The 19,593-nt window shown below is 39.1% G+C and overlaps 1 protein-coding gene across 4 annotated transcripts in view; it reads right to left on the bottom strand.

The window, feature by feature from the left end:
• Positions 1-11,682: 11,682 nt before the first annotated feature.
• The window catches only part of Nckap1 (NCK associated protein 1), a 108,640-nt gene continuing 100,729 nt past the window's right edge, over positions 11,683-19,593 (bottom strand). For all 4 annotated transcript variants that reach the window (XM_045147267.1, XM_045147268.1, XM_045147265.1 and 1 more), the window contains 4 exons: positions 19,424-19,540; positions 18,056-18,165; positions 13,464-13,553; positions 11,683-12,609 (listed from right to left, as the gene is read on the bottom strand). In XM_045147267.1, coding sequence (XP_045003202.1) covers positions 12,493-12,609; positions 13,464-13,553; positions 18,056-18,165; positions 19,424-19,540 — 434 coding nt within the window. In that variant the 3' untranslated portion in view covers positions 11,683-12,492. The remainder of the gene's footprint in view (positions 12,610-13,463; positions 13,554-18,055; positions 18,166-19,423; positions 19,541-19,593) is intronic.

The following is a 19,593-nucleotide window of genomic DNA, read 5'->3' as shown; positions in this document are numbered from 1 at the left end:
GGTTCGATTCCCTAGTACCCATGTGAAGCCAGATGCACAGGGTGGCGCATGTTTCTGGACTTTGTTTGCAGGGCTTAGAGGCCCTGGCATTCCCGTTACCTCTCTCTCTTTCTGCCTCTCTCCCTCTCAAATAAATAAATAAGTAAATAAAATATTTTTTAAAAATGTGATTCTAGCTGGGTATGGTAGCGCACTCCAGAGACAGAGGTAGGAGGATCACCATAAGTTCAAGGTCACCCTGAGACTACATACTGAAAAGGACATGGACTCTATCCCTAAGACTGAAAAAAAAAAGTGTAATAATTATTTCTGTTGCATAGAAAATAAAAGGCCAACTAAAAGAGTTTAAATACTAAGTGGAAAGACTCAGAAAACAGTTGCCCATTATAATCATCTTTGAGGACATGTGATATGTTAGTAGTGCCTTAACGGTGTTTTCTCTTAGTTCCTTAAGCCATTTGGAATGCTCAGGGGGTTCTGTTACTAATTTCAAATTTTAAAAAAACAAGGTATTGGGCTAGAGAGATCACTCACCGATTAAAGGCAGTTGCAATGCCTGGTGGCCAGGATTCAGTTCCCAAGTACCCATGTAAAGCCAGATGCACAAAGTGGTTTATGCATCCAGAGTTCATTGGCAGTGGCAAGAGGCCCTGGCATACCCATACACTCTATCAAATAAATTTAAAAAAATTTAAACACAAGGAATTAAATATCCCTCTACCAAATTTGCAGTCTGCCCAATATTCTGAGGTAGGAAGGGAAACTCGGTAGATGCCACAGACCTGCACTGGTGGGCCTCTTGCATAAAGTTGAAGCAAGTGAGCATATTTTTTTTGTGGGGGAAGGCTTTCTAGCACCCAGAGGAAGAAGTACTGACCTGTTCCATTAAAAAAAAAACAAAACATAAAACCAAGGACTGGAGAGATGGCTCAGTGGTTACAAGTACTGTCTGTACAAGCATGCGGGACTGAAGGGGCCTGAACAACAACTCCAAGTCCATCCACAGGACCCAAATAAACAGGTGGGGCTGGGTGTGGTGGCACACACCTTTAATCCCAGTACTCAGGAGGCAGAGTTAGGAGGATCACTGAGAGTTCGAGGCCAACCTGAGACTCCATAGTGAGTTCCAGGTCAGCCTGGGCTAGAGTGAGACCCTACGCAAAAAAAAAAAAAAAAAAAAAAAAAAAGCCAGGCATGGCTCCCATGGCTGTGATCCTAGTCCTATGGGGAGCAGAGACAGGAGAATTGAAAACAGTAAGCTCCAAGATCAGGAAAAGACTCTAGCTCAATTGAGAAGACACCGCCTACACACCTGCACCACACATACACATACCACACACTACGTATTACATAATAAATGCAAAAAGGTGATGAAAACCAGACCAGATGTGACATCTGAGTGAGTCGGGTGTCTGAGCACACCATGAGCCCCAGGACCCCAGGTGCTCTCAAGCTATCTTTCTCTCACAGAGGTCATTAAGCTCATTTTGAGGCTCATTCTGAGCTCATTCAGTGAGATTTTGGGAGCTTCTGCTCGAAAGGTACAATGAGATTAAAAAGGAAGCAAGACAGAATTTCAAGAGTAGGTTTTCGATAGTATGGTTTTGGGATTTCAGAACTTTTCTCAAAACTTCTTCCATTTTCCAGTTGCAACAGTACAACCAATGATGTTTATACCTTTTTGTGATGGTTGTATGGTTCACAGCTGAACAGAATCTAGTTCAGAGTTGTCTGATAGATGCTTCAGAATGGAGGCATGTAACAGTTCACTCTTGGACCTGAGAGGGGAGCAACAGGAATAGCAGAACCCACTGTGGAGGCCAGCAGCAGCCTCCTCTATTTACTCCTGAGTGCCATGATCATACCAGCACAGACATCCATCCTCCAAGATTCTGCAGTCTTGGAAGCCTGAGCTTCTGCGGTCCTCACTGTGTGATCAGCTGCCAAAGAAGCTACCAGTGCTGTCTTGAGAAGATCCAGAGAGTTACACTGTGGGATACAATATCAGTGCTTAATAATTCCGTGTGCTTGGTGATATGAGCTCACAGAGCAGCCTGGGTACAGGAATTTCTGCAATGGGATATGATTACAGTTAAGTGCTGCAAAGCTCCAGCCTTTCATATTAAGTATGGACTCCACTTAGGAGTTAGTCACCAAAATGAAAAGATCATATGTTTAAGTACAAGAATATAATCACTTGGTCATTTCTCTTTTGGCTCCTCTTCTTTGCTCTTTAAAAACTTCACTTATGCCAGGTGTGGTGGCGCACACCTTTAATCCCAGCACTTGGGAGGCAGAGGTAGGAGGATTGCCATGAGTTTGAGGCCACCCTGAGACTCCATAGTGAATTCCAGGTAAGCCTGGGCTACAGTGAGACCCTACCTCGGAAAAAAAAAAAAAAAAACCTTCACTTATATTTCCATATATTTAACTTTCTTTCCTGCAATAAAGAACACCTTTTTGATATCTTGCCTCTCAATGCTCCTGCTTCTGAGCCTATATAAGATGCTCACATTCTGCCTTATTGTAAGAAATATCAGAATGCCGGGCATGGTGGTGCATGCTTTTAATTTCAGTACTCAGGATGCAGAGGTAGGAGCATTTCTGTGAGTTTGAGACCCCCCTGAGACCACATAGTGAATTCTAGGTCAGCCTGGGCTAGAGTAAGCCCCTACCTCGAAAAACAAAAAACAAAACAACAACAAAATCAAGTTAAAATTCTTCCAGTATTTGGAATGCAGCATGGATTGTGCTAACTATTTTAGCCAGTTTTACTTAATATTGACAGAAACCATATTCTCCTGATTTTACAGACTGTGCAACCACTCCTTTCTGTCATCATTGAACTATCATTATTCTAGATGATGGAAATCCCCTTTCTTGTACATGTAGTTCAACATGTCCTGTTTCTCCACAACAATGAGAAATATACTGCTCCTCACATGAAGGCAACTCCAATTATGGAGGTCTGTAGCACCCCTTGGCCATCAGCCTTTTCTACCTAACATTACAGTTTCTGAGATGTATGCAAAGAAGACAAAATAAACAGACCCTAGCTCGAGAATTGGAGACAGCAATATATAGCAATTTCATTAAGATTCCCAAGTTTGGGCTAGAGAGATGGTTTAGCAGCTAAGGTGTTTGCCTGCAAAGCCAAAGGACTTTGGCTCGACTCCCCAGGACGCACATAAGCCAGATGCACAAGGTGGTACACACACCTGGAGTTTGTTTGCAGTGGCTGGAGGCCCTGGCGCACCCATTCTCTCTGTGTGTCTGCTTCTTTCTCTCTCTGGCTCTCAAATAAATAAATTCATTAATTTAAAAAAACGATTCCCAAGTTCTACAATAAAGGCATTTACATGTAAAAGAAACAGAGGGTGGTGCATTAAGGCAACAGGTTAGTAACGCTTCACTTTGGTGTTTAAAGTATGATCAGGAGTTTGCCAGCCAAAGTATAAAGAAAGATTCCATTCTTCAGGTAGGTAACAGCATGTGCAAAGTCACCAGAAACAATTGTTCAGAGTGTTTCAATGACATGTGAAGGTGTTAAGCAACACATTCACCCATCTGTTGTGTATAGAATATACTGTAATGTATATACACTATAGAACTGCCTTAACATTAAACTTATCTTTATCTTTGTGTGTGTTCCTAATCAAGTGTAGGAACATGTGTGCCTGGCTGTCATAGGACAACTAGGCCCCACCACAAATTCCATACCACCTCCTGGGACATCATCTTATGAATTCACCTGTTTATCGGAGCTGAACACTCTGGGTCCATCCTCTGACCTTTAACATATGAAGTACTTGGGAAGCATTTCAAATTCAAACCATAACATGTGAAGACAGAGTAGGAAAGAAATTTGATTCAGTAGGTTATGCTGAGGTGGACAGAAAAGCTAAGAAGCATGAAGAAGTAGGTGTAGTGTCAAAGCCAACTGTCATACAGAGAAGGATTTTCAGAGTTTTGGGAAAGGGTACAGTAAAGAAAATATGGGCTAATCTAACATTCATGCATTTTTAAAATATTTATTTGAGAGAAAGAGAGACAGGGAGAATGGACATGCCAAGACCTTTAGCAGCTTCAAATGAACTCCAGACAAATGCACCTTCTTGTGCATCTGGCTTTATGTGGGTACCTGAGAAGTGAATTTGGGTCCTTTGGCTTTGTAGGCAAGCCCCTTAACCACTAAGTCATCTCTCCAGCCCCAATATACATACATTTTAATCTCAACACTATCATCCAATAATTTCATGATACTGGGCAAAAAAAAAACTTACAAACTTTTAAAAAATATTTTTATTTTAATTTATTTGATAGAGAGATTGAGAGAATGTGAGAGTGCCAGGACCTCTAGCCACTGCAAACAAACTCCAGATGCATGTGCCACCTTCTGCATTGGGCTTATGTGGGTCCTGGGGAATCGAACCTGGGTCCTTTGGCTTTGCAGGCAAGCACCTTAACTGCTAAGCCATCCCTCCACCCTAAGACTTACAATATTTTCAGAATCTGTCCTCACTTACTTATGCAAACACGGAAAAATTACTGAGAAATTTGGTTGAAAAGAGGTAATGGGTAAGATGAAGAGGTATTGTTTCAAGAATGGCATTACACCTATGCTCAATGATATTTTCTGTGCCTTTTGCTGCAGTGTGCAGTAGCAATAAATGCCACTGGCAGAAAGCACATCTGAACAAGATCTGAGAGGCAGCACAGCAAGAATTTAGCATATGGGCCAGCCACATCTTCACCCATGCAACTTCCCTGCAGTGTTGGTATAAATGACCCTTTATTTCCTGAGACAGTTTCTGTATCAGTAAATGATCTTAATTCCCACACTGCTGAGAACTAAATACAGGATACAGGATGATGTGAAATAAAAGCCAGCAATTTCCACTGAATATTAAATGAATGATACTAATAGGATGACGTCAGATAAGCACAGCAATGGCTGGAGCAATGCTGGCTCACAGGACACTTCACTCCCATCATTTTAGGCTTGGACAACCCCCCCACTCCTAGCATCGGCCAAGGTCAAATTTACCCTTCCTTGCTATTCCAAGATCTTCTGACAGGACTGTACATCAGGTTGCACGCTGGGGTTGAAGGTAAGAATTAACAATGAAATGATGATACACAGCTTCAATCTGGGAAGTTGTACATGATCTACTACTTTGATTCAACCTTTGCAAGTTCAAATGATTCAATAAATACCTATTTCACTATGCTTCCTGGCATCCAGAAATTGTAATTAGTGACCATGATATTGGTGGTGCTCTCAATCCAATGTTCCCCATAAACTTATGCGTTCTAAATGCTTACTCCCCAGCTGATGGCATTTGGGTGGTGTAGCCTTTTTGGAAGAAGTGTGTTCTTGGGAGCAGGCTTAAGGGTGTTATAGCCAACTCCACCTTGCCAGAGTTTTGCTCACTCTCCTACTGCTATTTACCATCTGCTGCAGTAGAGGTGATGTCCAGCCTCTGCTCATGCCATGTTTTCCCCTGCCATCATGAAGCATCGCTTTAAGACTGTAAGCAAAAAATAAAAACTTTTCTTCATCAGCGACATTTGTCTGGTGTTTTCCCAGCAATGAGAAGGTAGCTGCAACAAAAAATTGGTGCTGTTGCTGCTAGAAACCTGACTGTAAGGCTTTTGTTCATTTTGAACTGACTTGTGGAAGGATTTGAAACCTTGACTTAAAAGACATCTTGCAGTGCTGTAAGCAGCATTTGATAGACCATTCTGGTCACAGTTAAAAAATCTAAATGCAATGGGATATATTTTATAATCATGGAAAATGTTAATAAAAATTTAAAAAAAAAATCAAAAAAAAACACACACACAAAAAAAATCTAAATGCAGAAAGAACTATGGACTGTCCAGGCTTGGCCTGGAGGGGAAGAAAGCTTTGTCAATTGGTGTGAGAGGCTACCTGTACTCTTCTCGTGTCCTCAGAACTTAAGCAGGGTTGAATTTAGAAGAAATGGATTGGTGTGAGAATGATATAGCACAGAAAGAAATGAAAGTCTCAGGCTAGAGGCAAAAGCTCAGTTCAGACACAATTGTTTGAAAGATCACCAGCATTGACATTGTGCCAACTGTTCTGCATTGGGACAGCAGGAAGAGTGTAAATCCTTTGAAAGTAGGGGGCCAGAATGCTGAAGGAGATTTCCTGCTATTCAAAGGTTTTATTCCCTTCTGGATTAAATAATTTGGTGGCCTCTAAAGAAAGCTGCTGGTATGGTGTAGAGATTCCCCCCAGCTGTGGGTAGTCCATCTGGAGTCATGGAATTGAAACCTCAGAGAATTCATCACTGGTTACAGATCGGTCAGACATGAGAGCTACAGAACTTGATGTTTGTCATTTGTTTTAGATCTTGTGTTGGTTCAATCTTTTCTTGCTATGCCCAATGCCATCTCTTGGAATGTGAATGTTTCTCTGTGCTATTATCTGTTTTTTGGTTTTACAGGCTCACAGTTAACACATCTGGAACTACAAGGACATTTGGACAGTATTGAGATTGAAAAAAAATATGGAGATGGGCCGGGCCTAGTGGCGCATGCCTTTATTCCCAGCACTCAGGAGGCAGAGGTAGGAGGATCATTGAAAGTCCAAGGCCACCCTGAGACTACCTAGTGAATTCCAGGTCAGCCTGAGCTAGAATGAGACCCTACCTTGGAAAAAAAAAAAAAAAAGTATGTAAATATTTGTATTTGGACTGAATACATTGATTGCATTTTACATCATGGATGAGCATGAGTTTATAGGGACCAGGATGGAAAGTGGTTTCAATCTGATGTCCCTGATGTTCTGAATGATGACAATTCGGGAGGTAGAAACTTCTGAGAGGAGGTATGTTTGTTGGGGCCAGGCTTAAGAAAGTTATAGCCAGCAACCCATGCTAGAATCTGGTTCATTCTCCTGCTATTCTTCTATTTACATATATATATAATACCATCCTATTAAGTCCCCCCCCTTTCTATTCCCTTTATATCTCCTTTCTAGCTTACTGACCTCTGCTGCCAACAACCTTTTTTGATGTAGGAATTAATAATTATGAATTTTTCTTAGTACTGCTCCATCACATAAGTTTTGGTATATTGCATTTCCATTTTCATTTTTTGTTTTTTAAATTCTTTTGTTATGTATATAGTGTGCATACAGCCATGATGATACCATCATTTAGCCTTCTCCCTGTCATCCCCCCATGAGGATTGTGGGTCTTGCATAGAAGGGGTGGCCATTAGTTATGGAGGAGAGGCAATGTGTCTGTGCATAATGACCCAACTTATGGCTCTAACAATCTTTCCATCCCCTCTTCTACAAATTTTCCTGAGCTATATTGGGTTCATTTTAGGTCTGCTTCAGTAATGAGGTCTTGGGAGTCTCTGTGTCTGTGGATATCTGATTTGGTAGGAGTTGATTGTTCTCTGTGTCTATCTCCTTCACCCTTTGCTGATACCAGGTTCACCAAGAAAGCAGCTCTTCTCATTTCCCCCACTAACTCTATGGCTTCAGCTGGTACCCTGGTGAAGTGCAACGGGCTGATTCTCTCCTCAGGTTCTGCACCCATCTGAAAAAGAGAAGCACATTCTCAAATGGAGAGTGAGATCAATGCAAGATACACAGATACCCATTCTTATTTTAGAAAGAATAGGTGTAGGCCCTCTTGTAGCCCACTATTGGTGGGAGCTTGGTATTAGAGAGCAGGCTTATTTTTGGATATGGTTCTGACTTGTTTCCCTGTTCCAGGTATGGGTTCCATTTCACTGAGTAGATCCGTTAACCAAATCAAGAGCCCACCATGGCTAGTGTGCCACTATGGCACTTGTGTGAGCATCATGTCAGGTTGATTGCTGCTGAGTAGCTTAGACCACAAGTTGCTTAGACAGATGTTGGTCATTTTCCCCCAGCCGCTCATGTAACACCTTCTGGCACTAGACAAGCTATGGATTGACTCTCTTCCAGTTTTCAGCCCAGTGACTCCATGTTCCATCCCAACAGCATATGGTGTCTTCGGCAGTAGGGCCTTACCATTAACCTTTGGTGGGTCATCAAGTACTCTGACAGAATTGTCTTCTTTTGGGAAACCCTGTAGGTCTTTGATCAATAGCTCATTGTGGATATTACCCACATGATGGTACCGGAGTTAAGGTCAGTGCCAATGGAAAAGAAGGAAGAAAAATATAGGTAATATAAAAGAGAAAGAGAGAAAAGAGAAACAGGAGATATCATACCCTGTCCAGGCCCCTGTGAGTCAGGTATTCTAAGCACCTGATGAAGGTTCCATTTTTTACTGTTCTTGATGTAGGCCTTTCTTGTATCATTTCCATTTAGGTCCAGTTTGGTGGCCCCCCTCCACCTTTACCCTCCCCTCCTGTCCCATCATCCCTATCGTCCAGTCCTCAAGATGTTTATTAGGTATGTCAGTGTCATGGGTAGATTCAAGTTAGGAGCAAAAGATGAGTGAGACCATGCAACGATTATCTTTCTGTGATTGGGAGAGTTCACTGAGAATGATCTGTTCCAAGTTTGACCATTTTTCTTCAAATTTCAATGTCATTTTTCCTTACTGCTGTGTAGAATTCCATCCTGTAGATATACCACATCTTAGTTACCCATTCGTCTAACGATGGACATCTGGGTTGTTTCCAGCTCTAAGCTATTATGAATTGAGCAGCTATAAACATGTTTGAGCAAACCCGAGCTGAGGTTTGGAGCTTTTAGGGTAAACACCCAGTAAGGGAACAACTGGGACTGTTGGTACCTCTACAGTCATCCTTTTTAAGAGTCTCCATATTGCTTTCCATCGTGGTTGTACCAGTTTACATTCCCATCAACAGTGAATGAGGGTTCCTATTTCTCCACAACCTTGCCAGCATTTGTTGTCATTAGATTTTTTAATATTTGCTATCCTTACGGGGGTAAGGTGGAATCTCAGTTGTTTTAATTTGCATTTCCCTAATGATTATGGATGTTGAGCATTTTCTTAAGTGTGTGTTTGCCATTTGTATCTCTTCCTCTGAGAACTCCCTGTGCAGTTCTCTGACCCATTTTGTGAGTGAATTGTTTGACTTTTTACTGTTTGGGTTTTTGAGTTCTTTGTAGATTCTAAAAATGAGGTGTGTATCTGGCAAAATTTTTCTCCCATTCTGTGGGTAATTTATTGGCTCTGCCTATTGTTTGTCTGTCTGTAAAAGAGCTTTTCAGTTTCCTTAAATCCCAATGGTCAAGACATTGTTTAATTTCCTGAGCTACTAGGGTTTTGCTCAGGAAGTCTTTTCCCACTCCTTTATCACTGAGACAGGGACTTACTACATAATTCAGTCTGACTTGAGACTCTCAACATTCTTACCACTTTCCCTATTCATGAACTCTTGTAGTAATAACTGAATGTTCTATCCAAATAAAGATATGCTTTCTATCAACTTCGTAACTTTGAGTGAAAATCTCTTAGCTTTATATATTGAATTCTACCACTAAAGTATGAATGTTTTCTTACAATGTATTTCTTACATGATTAGCTGCTGTAGATTCTTTGTACTTAAGGGAAAACACAGAAATTGGTGTGCATGCAACACACAACTGCAGATACAGAAACAGTATTTTCATCTTGAAAACTAGTCACAATGCCACACCACTGACACACTTCCAAGACCAAGCTGTTAGTCCACTGGGCTGCCAGTCTTGGTGGCTTGTAAGTAACAGAAATTTCTCAGTGTTCTGGAATCTAAGAATCTCAAGATTAAGGTTCTGACAGATTTGATGTCTGCTGAAGCCCTTCTTACTGTATTCTCATACTGAGGCAGACACAAGGCAGCTCTCTGGAGCCTCTTTTTTAAGGACAGCAATCCCATTCGCAACCTAGTTCCACTCTCATGGATAGTCATTCTCCCAAAGGCCTACCTTAGAATGCCATCTTATTGATGATGAACTTTCAACATGTGAAAGTTCTGTGTTTGTGGAAGCAGGGCACAAATATTCACAGCATAAACTTTGTGGAAAATGTTCTTTTTCTCAAGTGATTATATCATACAATAAATGCATGCAAAAATATCAGAAAATTTTTTAAAAGGGAAATCAGTTTTAGTCTTCTGAAACCATTAAAAAATAAAGTCTGTGTCAATGAAATGAAAGTATAAGTAACCTGAATATAGGTGTAATACCTCATGTGAGTCATGTTAATGACTTTGCAAGTAATGTAGCATTTGACACTGAGAAAGTTATGACTGTATGCTATTGTTAAAACAAAAATAAGACTGTTTCATTATTAAAGTTAGTCTGAATAAAATCTCACAATTTATTCATGTATTCTAGTAGCTTATCCTTTGATAATCTTAAGTATTGGCTAAATATTAATTTCAAGTATCATTAATTGGGCTTTGGGTAAGGTATGTTTTTTATAGTGCATGATAGAAGTTCCTCTGCCATATCCCACGGGTGAGGCCTAGCAATCTTCAAGATCACACACCTACACAGCCCCATCTTCATTTGCCAGGTTGGTGGTGCTTACCTAAGAATTTACCAGAATAGTCCTGTACCAGACATATGCCCTTCCATCTCACTTTTCAAGTTAAGGAAAGGAAAAAGAACAGGGAAAGAGGGGGCACACAAACCAGAATCAAGACCTGACCCTCCATGGCTAGACTGTGCACTTTAGAGTATCAGCTTAAACTACTGTGTTACTTTCATTTAGGTCATAATGGCCGGCTAAAATCTCTCGTGGAAATAAAACGTATCTGAGTTAGACATGCTTAACTGGACTGTTAATGACAATATAATGGTTAGAAACTATTTTAAGTGTGAAACTATCCCATTTAAAATTTACTCCTAAAAGCCCTTTTAGAACTACTAACATTCTTTAATAGTAGCAACTGGTTCCTGACTTAAAGACAAGCTGGACAAACCATGCACTGAGTAACAATGATGATCACATGGTACCTGATTTCACTCCCCTTTCCACATCTTATTTCACCCCCTCTCCATATCTGATTTTACCCCCTCCTTATCTGATTTCACCCCCTCTCCATATCTGATTCCACACCCTCTCCATGTCTGATTTCACCCCCTCTCCATGTCTGATTTCAACCCCCCACCCATATCTGATTTCACTCCCTTTATCCCCTCTCCATATCTGGTCAGAGTATGACACTGGAACTCTCTTCACAGCAGCTTTCTTGTATCTTAACACAAGTTATCAGTTTTACTAAGAAGCTATGAATAATAGTTCTTTATGCTGTCCAGACAGATATACAGCTGCTGAGAATCAGTCTTCACAATGGCAGAGGGCAAAACATCTGGTCAGTTTTCAAACTAAATGTGCCATGCCAACCATTCATCAATGACTCATACAGCAGCCTTCAACAACATTCCCTCCAGTTTCATGATCAATCTTTTTTCATTCCTTAATAACGCCATCACCTGCTAACAGATACAACCAGCAAATTGACAGCACAAAAAGTTCTTTATAGTTGTTAACTTTTAAATAATGTCATGTAATTTTCTAGTTACAATATTTTTTCCAGAATATTTTCTAAAATACTTAAACAGACCCTGTAGTAGCTCATCTATTCTCAAATGCTGCGCCATGACATCTTTAAATCTGTTAATTTAAATAAAGTCTAAACTAAAACTTCTATATTGCTAATTAATTTCCAAAGATCTTAAATCATTCAAAATGTGATTCAGTCTAGTGTTTATTTTATGTTATGGCAGGTACACTTGAATTTCAAAGTTTTAAAACATATAAAAAGTGGTTAGGGACTAACATTTGTATCAACAGTTGATAAATGCTAAGATTGCTTATTATACAGCAGGATACAATGGTAGTGCTAATGCCAATAGGGCACCATGGAAATTAGTCTAGAAATTACCACCAGGCTTTATACAAGCAACAACATGTGCTGCTATTATAGAGTTTTGAAACAAGATCTGCTTTGAGTGCTACACAGTCCTTTAACATTTTTAATGTTAAACAGTGTTAAAGAGTATTTAGTTTGGCAAATGTTTCAAAATAAAGTAGAAATGTATTCATAGCATCACAGAAATACACATCCAATTTTGTTTTCAATAAGAACCTTAGGTACAGATCAGAACTCTTCCCTATATGAAATAATTTACACACAGATGAATGCTATAATATCACTGTCTAAAATAATCACTAAATACAATTCCTTTTCAGAAATAAACAAGCAAGTTTTTTCATTATCAAATATCAAAAACATATAGATAATGAATGTATTTTAAACAAACAATACTCTAAAATTATAGGCATAATCTCAGTGACTTCAGTGAATGTGCAATCTAAATCAACCAGGTGTATTATAGTACAACCATATTAAGAAACCAATGATCAGAAAATACAACCATATGAAAAAAATTGGTAATCCACAAAACTGCTTTTCAGGACTTAAGGTAAAATAGTTCCACAGTTTACAGATAAAACCAAGGCAACAAAAATGCGTGCTTGTCTTGAATAAGTAGATATTTTATGCAGAAGATGTAACACTTTGTTTGTAGACAGCATGGTATGCATTTCTCAGCAACACATAAGGAAAACAAGATTCCAAGAGATCCATTGTCAAGAATGGTGATTCCTGTACAATCTGAATAACAAAGGGCAAAATTCAGGTTACTTATCGGGAACAAAGCTAAGTATCAATATCAGCATTTTCTACATTGATCTCATTAGAAACGGACACAAATTATTTACCTTTTACTTTAAAATCTAAAATGTAAATGTGCTCCAGTAGATTCTACCAATGTTTTTAAAATGCTACTTTTTAAAATTAATTGAACAGGATAAACTAAGCATATCTTCAGAAATACCTTCAAGAATAAAGTATTTAAAATATGATCCTATATCATCAAGTTTAACTTGAGAGTCAAGAATAAGCTAGAAAGCCAAAGTTAAAAATAAGACCAATGATAATTCTAGATTCCAAAAGATTCATGTAGGCCATAGTTGTTATAAAAACCATGGGGGACTGAACCACAGTGAGTCACTGGGATAGACAGAGCTCTGCAGGCAAGAGAAATGATAGGAATGAGGAGGGCTGCTTCACAAACACAGCACAGGAGAAGCTGACAAAGCATATCCAACTACAGGAAGTCAGAGGAGCAGATGAGAGTTGAAATAAGGAAATGCAAGAGAACTAAATGGAAAACATAAGGCCCAACACGTTAAAACACAATTCATAAAAGAATATGTTACACTGTTTAGCCTTAAACATATTATACGGATTAAGCTTAAACAGTGTAAACTGCTAAAGTTAAAATGTTAATCTGTGGTAAAGTGACAGTGATGCTAGTCTTTTCAGTAATTTTTAGAAAGTGAATGACTTAGACGAAGACAAGAGAATAAATTTTAAAAATCCACAACTTTAGCTTGCCAAGAAGAGAACACTGACAGTAACATTTTTGTTATCAATAAAAATTAAATTAAACTGAAATGACTTACCATATCTAACAGTAAATAAACAGACTCTCTATTTCTTGTTGTAGTTTTATCTGTTTCCTGGCCAATTTTCAGTAGACTGGAAGATGCAAGCTTAAAAGTAAATGAATACATTGAGATTTTTTAAATAAAATATTCATCACTTACTTGTTTAGTTTTAATACAGCTCAGTGTCTAACACACTTTAATCATTCAGTGCTGTATATAAAATGAACAATAACAAGATGAACTTAGATACTTCACAATCAATAATTAAGAGAACAATTAAGGCATAAATATAATCAAATACTCTTGTTGATCTTTACAACTGAAATTGCAAAACCAAGTCTGTTTCTTGAAATGATTCAAGCTATACTCTGTCTTCCCAGTACCTGTGTTTACTACACAATAGCCCCTCCTTTTATCAATGGTCAATCACAGATGGAAAATTCCAAAACAAAACAATGCACAAATTTCAAATTACATGCCATTGCAAGTACTGTAATGAGGTCTTGTATCATTTTCCTCCCATCTTCCTAGGAGCTGGAGTCATTCTTGCCCAGCAGATGGGCACTGTATATGCCACCTGTATGCTAATCACTCAGTAACTCTCTCCATTCACTGGCAGTGTATGTGTTCTGGTAACTCCTACAAAATTAGTGATGCCAAAGCACATACCAGTAGTGATGATGTCAACTGTACATGTCTAAGAGAAGCAATAAGTCTTCCTTTAAGTGAAAACGTAAATGCTCTCAACTTACAGAAAGAAAAAACAATGCTAAGACTGTTAAAACTGACAGTACAAGCAGATCTTCTGTGTGCAACTGTGGAGCTAAAGAATCTGCTTACTTCTCCTGTCACATATCAAACTGAAAATTATAGCATAGTGCATGTTAATTTTTTTAAAGATGTTCAAGAGATGCCTGACTTGATGGTACATTTGTAATCCCTGAACCTGAGAAGCTGAGGCAGAAGGATCATAAGTTCAAGAACAGTGTTAGCTACATTGCAAGACCATGTCTTATTTAAAAAAAAAAAAAAAAAAAATGAAAGGCATTGAATTTGTGTGTGTGAGACATGAACAAAAATGTGCTCCAACTGATGGCAGTATGTGCTAGAAAGCATTGAACTCTACTCAGAGACTTCAGCAAGGAGCCCCCTGAAATGAGTAACATTAAGCCATTTATTATAAGTAAAGGACAGTTGTACAAAACTCAGCAAAAGCCTTGGACAAAAGTTACTGGTGAGGCTGCACTTGTCAATACCGAAGCTACTGTCCCATTTCTGAGAGCTGAAGTTGATTAAAGAAAGAAAAAAAAAAAAAAATCCCAGAACTTATCTTCAATGGTAAAAAAAACAGACCCTTAGAGGTAACGACACCAGACAACACTTACCTTCCTAACAGGGGCAAAGGTAGTAGTACCAAGGCAAAACCCACAGAAAGAGACAACCCTGATCCATGATACCATGTGACAAGGCTGTAGGGCATATGACAAGGACAGACCATCCACAGTAAAGAACCTAAGGGCTTTCCAAAACAAAAGTAGAACTGGGAGATAGCTTAGTGGATAATGTACTCACTGCTCAAGCTAGAGTATATAAGTTCAATTCTCAGACCCCATTTAAAAGGCCAGAAGCATGACAGGCTTCTGTAATTTCATCACACCGAGGTGAGAGGCATACAATCAAAATTCCCAGAATTCATGAAATACAGCAAAAAACAGCAGAATAAAAAATCTTGCCTTAAATGAGGTGGACAGGTGAAGACTGACCTTAAAGTTGTCCTCAGACCTCTACATGTGCCAAGTGGCATGTGCCCGCCTGAACGGTCACACACAAATAATAAACACTTTTTTTTTTTTTTTTTTGAGATAGGGTTTCACTCTAGCCCAGGCTGACCTGGAATTCACTATGGAGTCTCAGAGTGGCCTTGAACTCACAGTGATACTCCTACCTCTGCCTCCCAAGTGCTGGGATTAAAGGTGTGCACCACCACACCCAGCTAATAAAAACATTTTTAAGTTATATATCCATGTTCTAGCAACATAATGTGTGGATGACAGCCATCTTGTTTATACATCATCTCAGAAGGAAAAAGAAGCGTTGGAAGAAGGAATGGACTTAAGAGTCCTACTAAATAATACACAACATATTTGGCAATTCTGAATTTGCTTGCTACAGAGACAATCAAAGTGTATGGGTTGTGCTTTTACCTCTAAATAAAATCACACTACTTCAATCCCTTGACCAGCAAGGCCTAGCATGAGAGTGCCATCAGCAATGGATACAGACTCAACCGGGACATGATGCAGTACTGAACCCAAAACCTATATAGGAACTTACAAAGTGTAGTGATGAATGAGAACTTTATAGAGCTGAGGGACACATGGGAAAGTTAATAATAAATAAAATAATAATAAAAGCCGGGCGTGGTGGCGCATGCTTTTAATCCTAGCACTTGGGAGGCAGAGGTAGGTGGATCACCGTGAGTTCAAGGCCACCCTGAGATTACATAATGAATTCCAGGTCAGCCAGGGCTAGAATAAGAGCCTATCTCAAAAAACAAGCAACAACAACAACAACAATAATAATAATTTAAAAAACCGTTAATAATAAAAAGACAAGTTGGTGTAGGACTTTCTGAAATACTAGATGAAAAGGTAGAACACGGTAAAAACTACTGAGAAGTGTTCACAAATGAGGGGCTGGAATTCCATTTACAGAGGAAGATAAAGAAGGGAGAAGAGGGCTGGAGAGGTGGCTTAGCAGTTCAAACGCTTGCCTGTGAAGCCTAAGGACCCCGGTTCGAGGCTTGATTCCCCAGGACCCACGTGAGCCCAGGGGGCGCACACGTCTGGAGTTCGTTTGTAGTGGCTGGAAGCCCTGACTCACCCATTCTTTCTCTTCCTCTCTTTCTCTCTCTCTCTCTGTCTCTGTCTGTTGCTGTCAAATAAATAATGAATAAATAAAATTTAAAAAAAAGAATAAGGGAGATAGCTTAGTGGATAATGTACTCACTGTTCAAGCTGGAGTATTTAAGTTCAATTCTCAGATCCCATTTAAAGAGCCAATGAAGTAGACATTATGAAAATGCACTCAAGACTTTCAAGGACAGGATTAATGGAGTAAGATCTTTGCGTAGAACACAACAATGAAGCCAACTATATGAGCATTGAAGTGCTATAACCTCTGCAGCCACACTGTTATGTGGTTAAAAACACAACTTCCAATTACAATATTCTTCTAAAAGGTTTATGCAAAACATTGATGAAGCTGGGCATGGTAGCATACACCTGTAATCCCAGCACTTGGGAGGCTGGAGTAAAAGGATTGCCATGAGTTTAAGGCCAGCCTGGACTACAGAGTACACACATACACGGCTTTAGGAATTAATGGGGGGAAGAAGGGCTTGGAGTGCATCTTTTAAAGGTAAAGGGGAGCTAACTACTGCACATTTCTTAAGCCCCCCAAAAGTAGACAATTTTACACTGGGTTTGAATTCAAAGGGACATTGTGAAATTAGGACATTAAACCCTAAATAAAATAAAGCAAATAGAAACTGAATTGTAATACTACTTTAAATTAAAATTTTCTCCTGAAATTATTTCTGTATTTGGTTTTAAAAATAAAAATGGCATTTTTTAATTAAAAAATTTTTAATTATTTATTTGAAAGCAGAGAGGGAGAAAGAAACATGAATAAATTAATGGATAAGAATAGGCACATCAGGGCCTCTTGTCACTGCAAATGGAACTCCAGAAGCATACACCACCTGAGCATCTGGCTTTATATGAGTACTGGGGAATCAAACCTGGGCTGCCAGGTTGTTTTACTGCATGTGAGTGTGTGAAGTCCAGAATACCACCTCAGGTGTTCCTCCTCAGTAGTGCCATTTACCTTTTTTGAGACAGGGTATGTCACTGGTTAGAAGCTGACTAATTACTAGCTAGGTTGGCTGGCCAGCAGGCTCCCCAGGGATGTTCCAGTCTCTGCCTCTCCTGCACTGGGAACCACACACACCATTTTCATGTGAATTTGGGTATTGAACTGAAGCCCTCAGGCCTGAGAGGAAAGCACTGGACTTACCAATTGGGCTATCTCCCCAGCCCTATGCTATGTCTTTTTAAAGGACACATTGTTTTTCCTCTGTGTCAATTTTTCCCCCCTTTCTTCTTTCAAATGCTAGGAGAATCTCTAGAGTAGTTCACACATCAGCTTAAGAACAAAAGGTGACATTACAGAGCTCTACACATTAGCTGGAGAAAAGAAAGGATAAACTGGCTTTTCCTTGACTTTGTCCATTCCTCTCTCAAAACAAAACAAACTCAGAGGGCTGGGCATGGTGGCACACACCTTTAATTCCAGCACTTGGGAAGCAGAGGTAGGAGGATCGCCATGAGTTCAAGCTAGAATGAAACCCTACCTCAGATTAAAAAAAAAAAAACTCAGAAGCATTACAAGGTAAACAAAACTTATCTATTTGAGCATTTGGGAGTAAAAAATGTCATTGGAGGACATCAAGTAAATGTGAAAATGAAGAGATTTACTGCTACCTACACCTTCTAGCTGTCTTTGTAACATGACATGTGTATGTTTCATCATTAGATTATACATACTGCCAGGAATTCTTTAAGCCGGTCTTCGATGCTTCCTTTGTGAATTGTGAATAAGGCTGCAGCGATCTGGTTGATGGCTTTGGCCAAACAATGAATGTTGTTGCAGTGTCCTGAGAAAGCACAAACATGGTTACACAGATTCTGTGTGACCCAAAATTATCAAGTTACATGTCAAAGGTAAGTCTTCAATAATTGCACAGTCTACGTAAGTAGTAACATGATTAAAAGTAGAGCAGGGGGCTGCACAAATGGCTTAGTGGTTAAGACGCTCGCCTGCAAAGCCAAAGGACCTAGAAGTTTAATTCTCCAGGACCCATGTAAGCCAGTTGAATAAGATGGCACATGTATCTGGAGTTCATTTGCAGTCTCTGGAGGCCCTGGTGTGACCATTCTCTCCCAAATAAATGACAAAATAAAAATTTTTTTAAAAGTAGAGCTGGCAATTTATAATAGCTGGGAAATGGAACCAGCCTAGATGTCCCTCAACTGATGAGTGGGTAATGAAGATGTGGCACATTTATACAATGGAGTTCTACTCAGCAGTAAAGAAAAATGAAGTTATGAAATTTGCAGAAAAATGGATGGATCTGGAAAGGATTATACTAAGTGAGGTAACCCAGGCCCAGAAAGCCAAGTGCCACATGTTCTCCCTCATATGTGGATCCTAGCTGCAGATGATTGGGTTTCTGAGTGAGAAGGAAAATACTTAGTAGCAGAGGCCAGTAAGTTTAAAAGGACATATAAAGGGAAGAGAAAGGAAGAGAGGAGGGTACTTAATAGGTTGGTATTGTATATATGTAAGTACAATGATTGAGATGGAGAGGTAATATGAATGGAGAATGGAATTTCAAAGGGGAAAGTGTGAGGGGAAAGAGAGGGTATTACCATGGGATATTTTTTATAATCATGGAAAATGTTAATAAAACTTGTGAAAAGAAAAAAAAAAAAGCAGAGCTGGGGTACTACTATCTAACTTGTTGCAGCTTGACTTTCATGAGGACTAGTGTTTTTATAAGCAATGTATCAAGGAAGCAATAAACAACCAGGTCAGAATTATATTACATAGACAAATACTATGAAAGATAGCAAACTTAAGAGACAAGTAATAAAATGATTTTACAACATTTATTTCATTCAACCTTAAAATAATCCCATGATAATAATCCCTTACCATCTTCTGCTATGTACATATTTTGGCACATATAAGCTCACTTACACACAGTTCATGTATCAGAAAGCCAGAACTCCAGAAAAGAGAGACTCCTAGTATACAGCAGAACCTAAGCCTTATTTAAGGAGAAGGAAAGTATAAAACTGTACCAAAACCAATGATATCCCTATTGTCAAAACAAGTTAAATCACTCTTACCTTCTATAGCAGGGCTATACTGTGACATCACATTACTGGCCAGTGTTGGCAAAGAAACTGCTACAAAGACCATGAGGAGACAGGCAATTTTATATTCTTCTTCTGGACTAATATTTTCTAATAGAAAAAAATCAATTTAAGAATAAAATCAAGCTATTTAAGATGATTTA

The sequence above is a fragment of the Jaculus jaculus genome, chromosome 4 (assembly GCF_020740685.1).
Source record: "Jaculus jaculus isolate mJacJac1 chromosome 4, mJacJac1.mat.Y.cur, whole genome shotgun sequence".
Taxonomy (NCBI): Eukaryota; Metazoa; Chordata; class Mammalia; order Rodentia; family Dipodidae; genus Jaculus; species Jaculus jaculus.
This window is presented reverse-complemented; position numbering and strand designations above follow the sequence as displayed.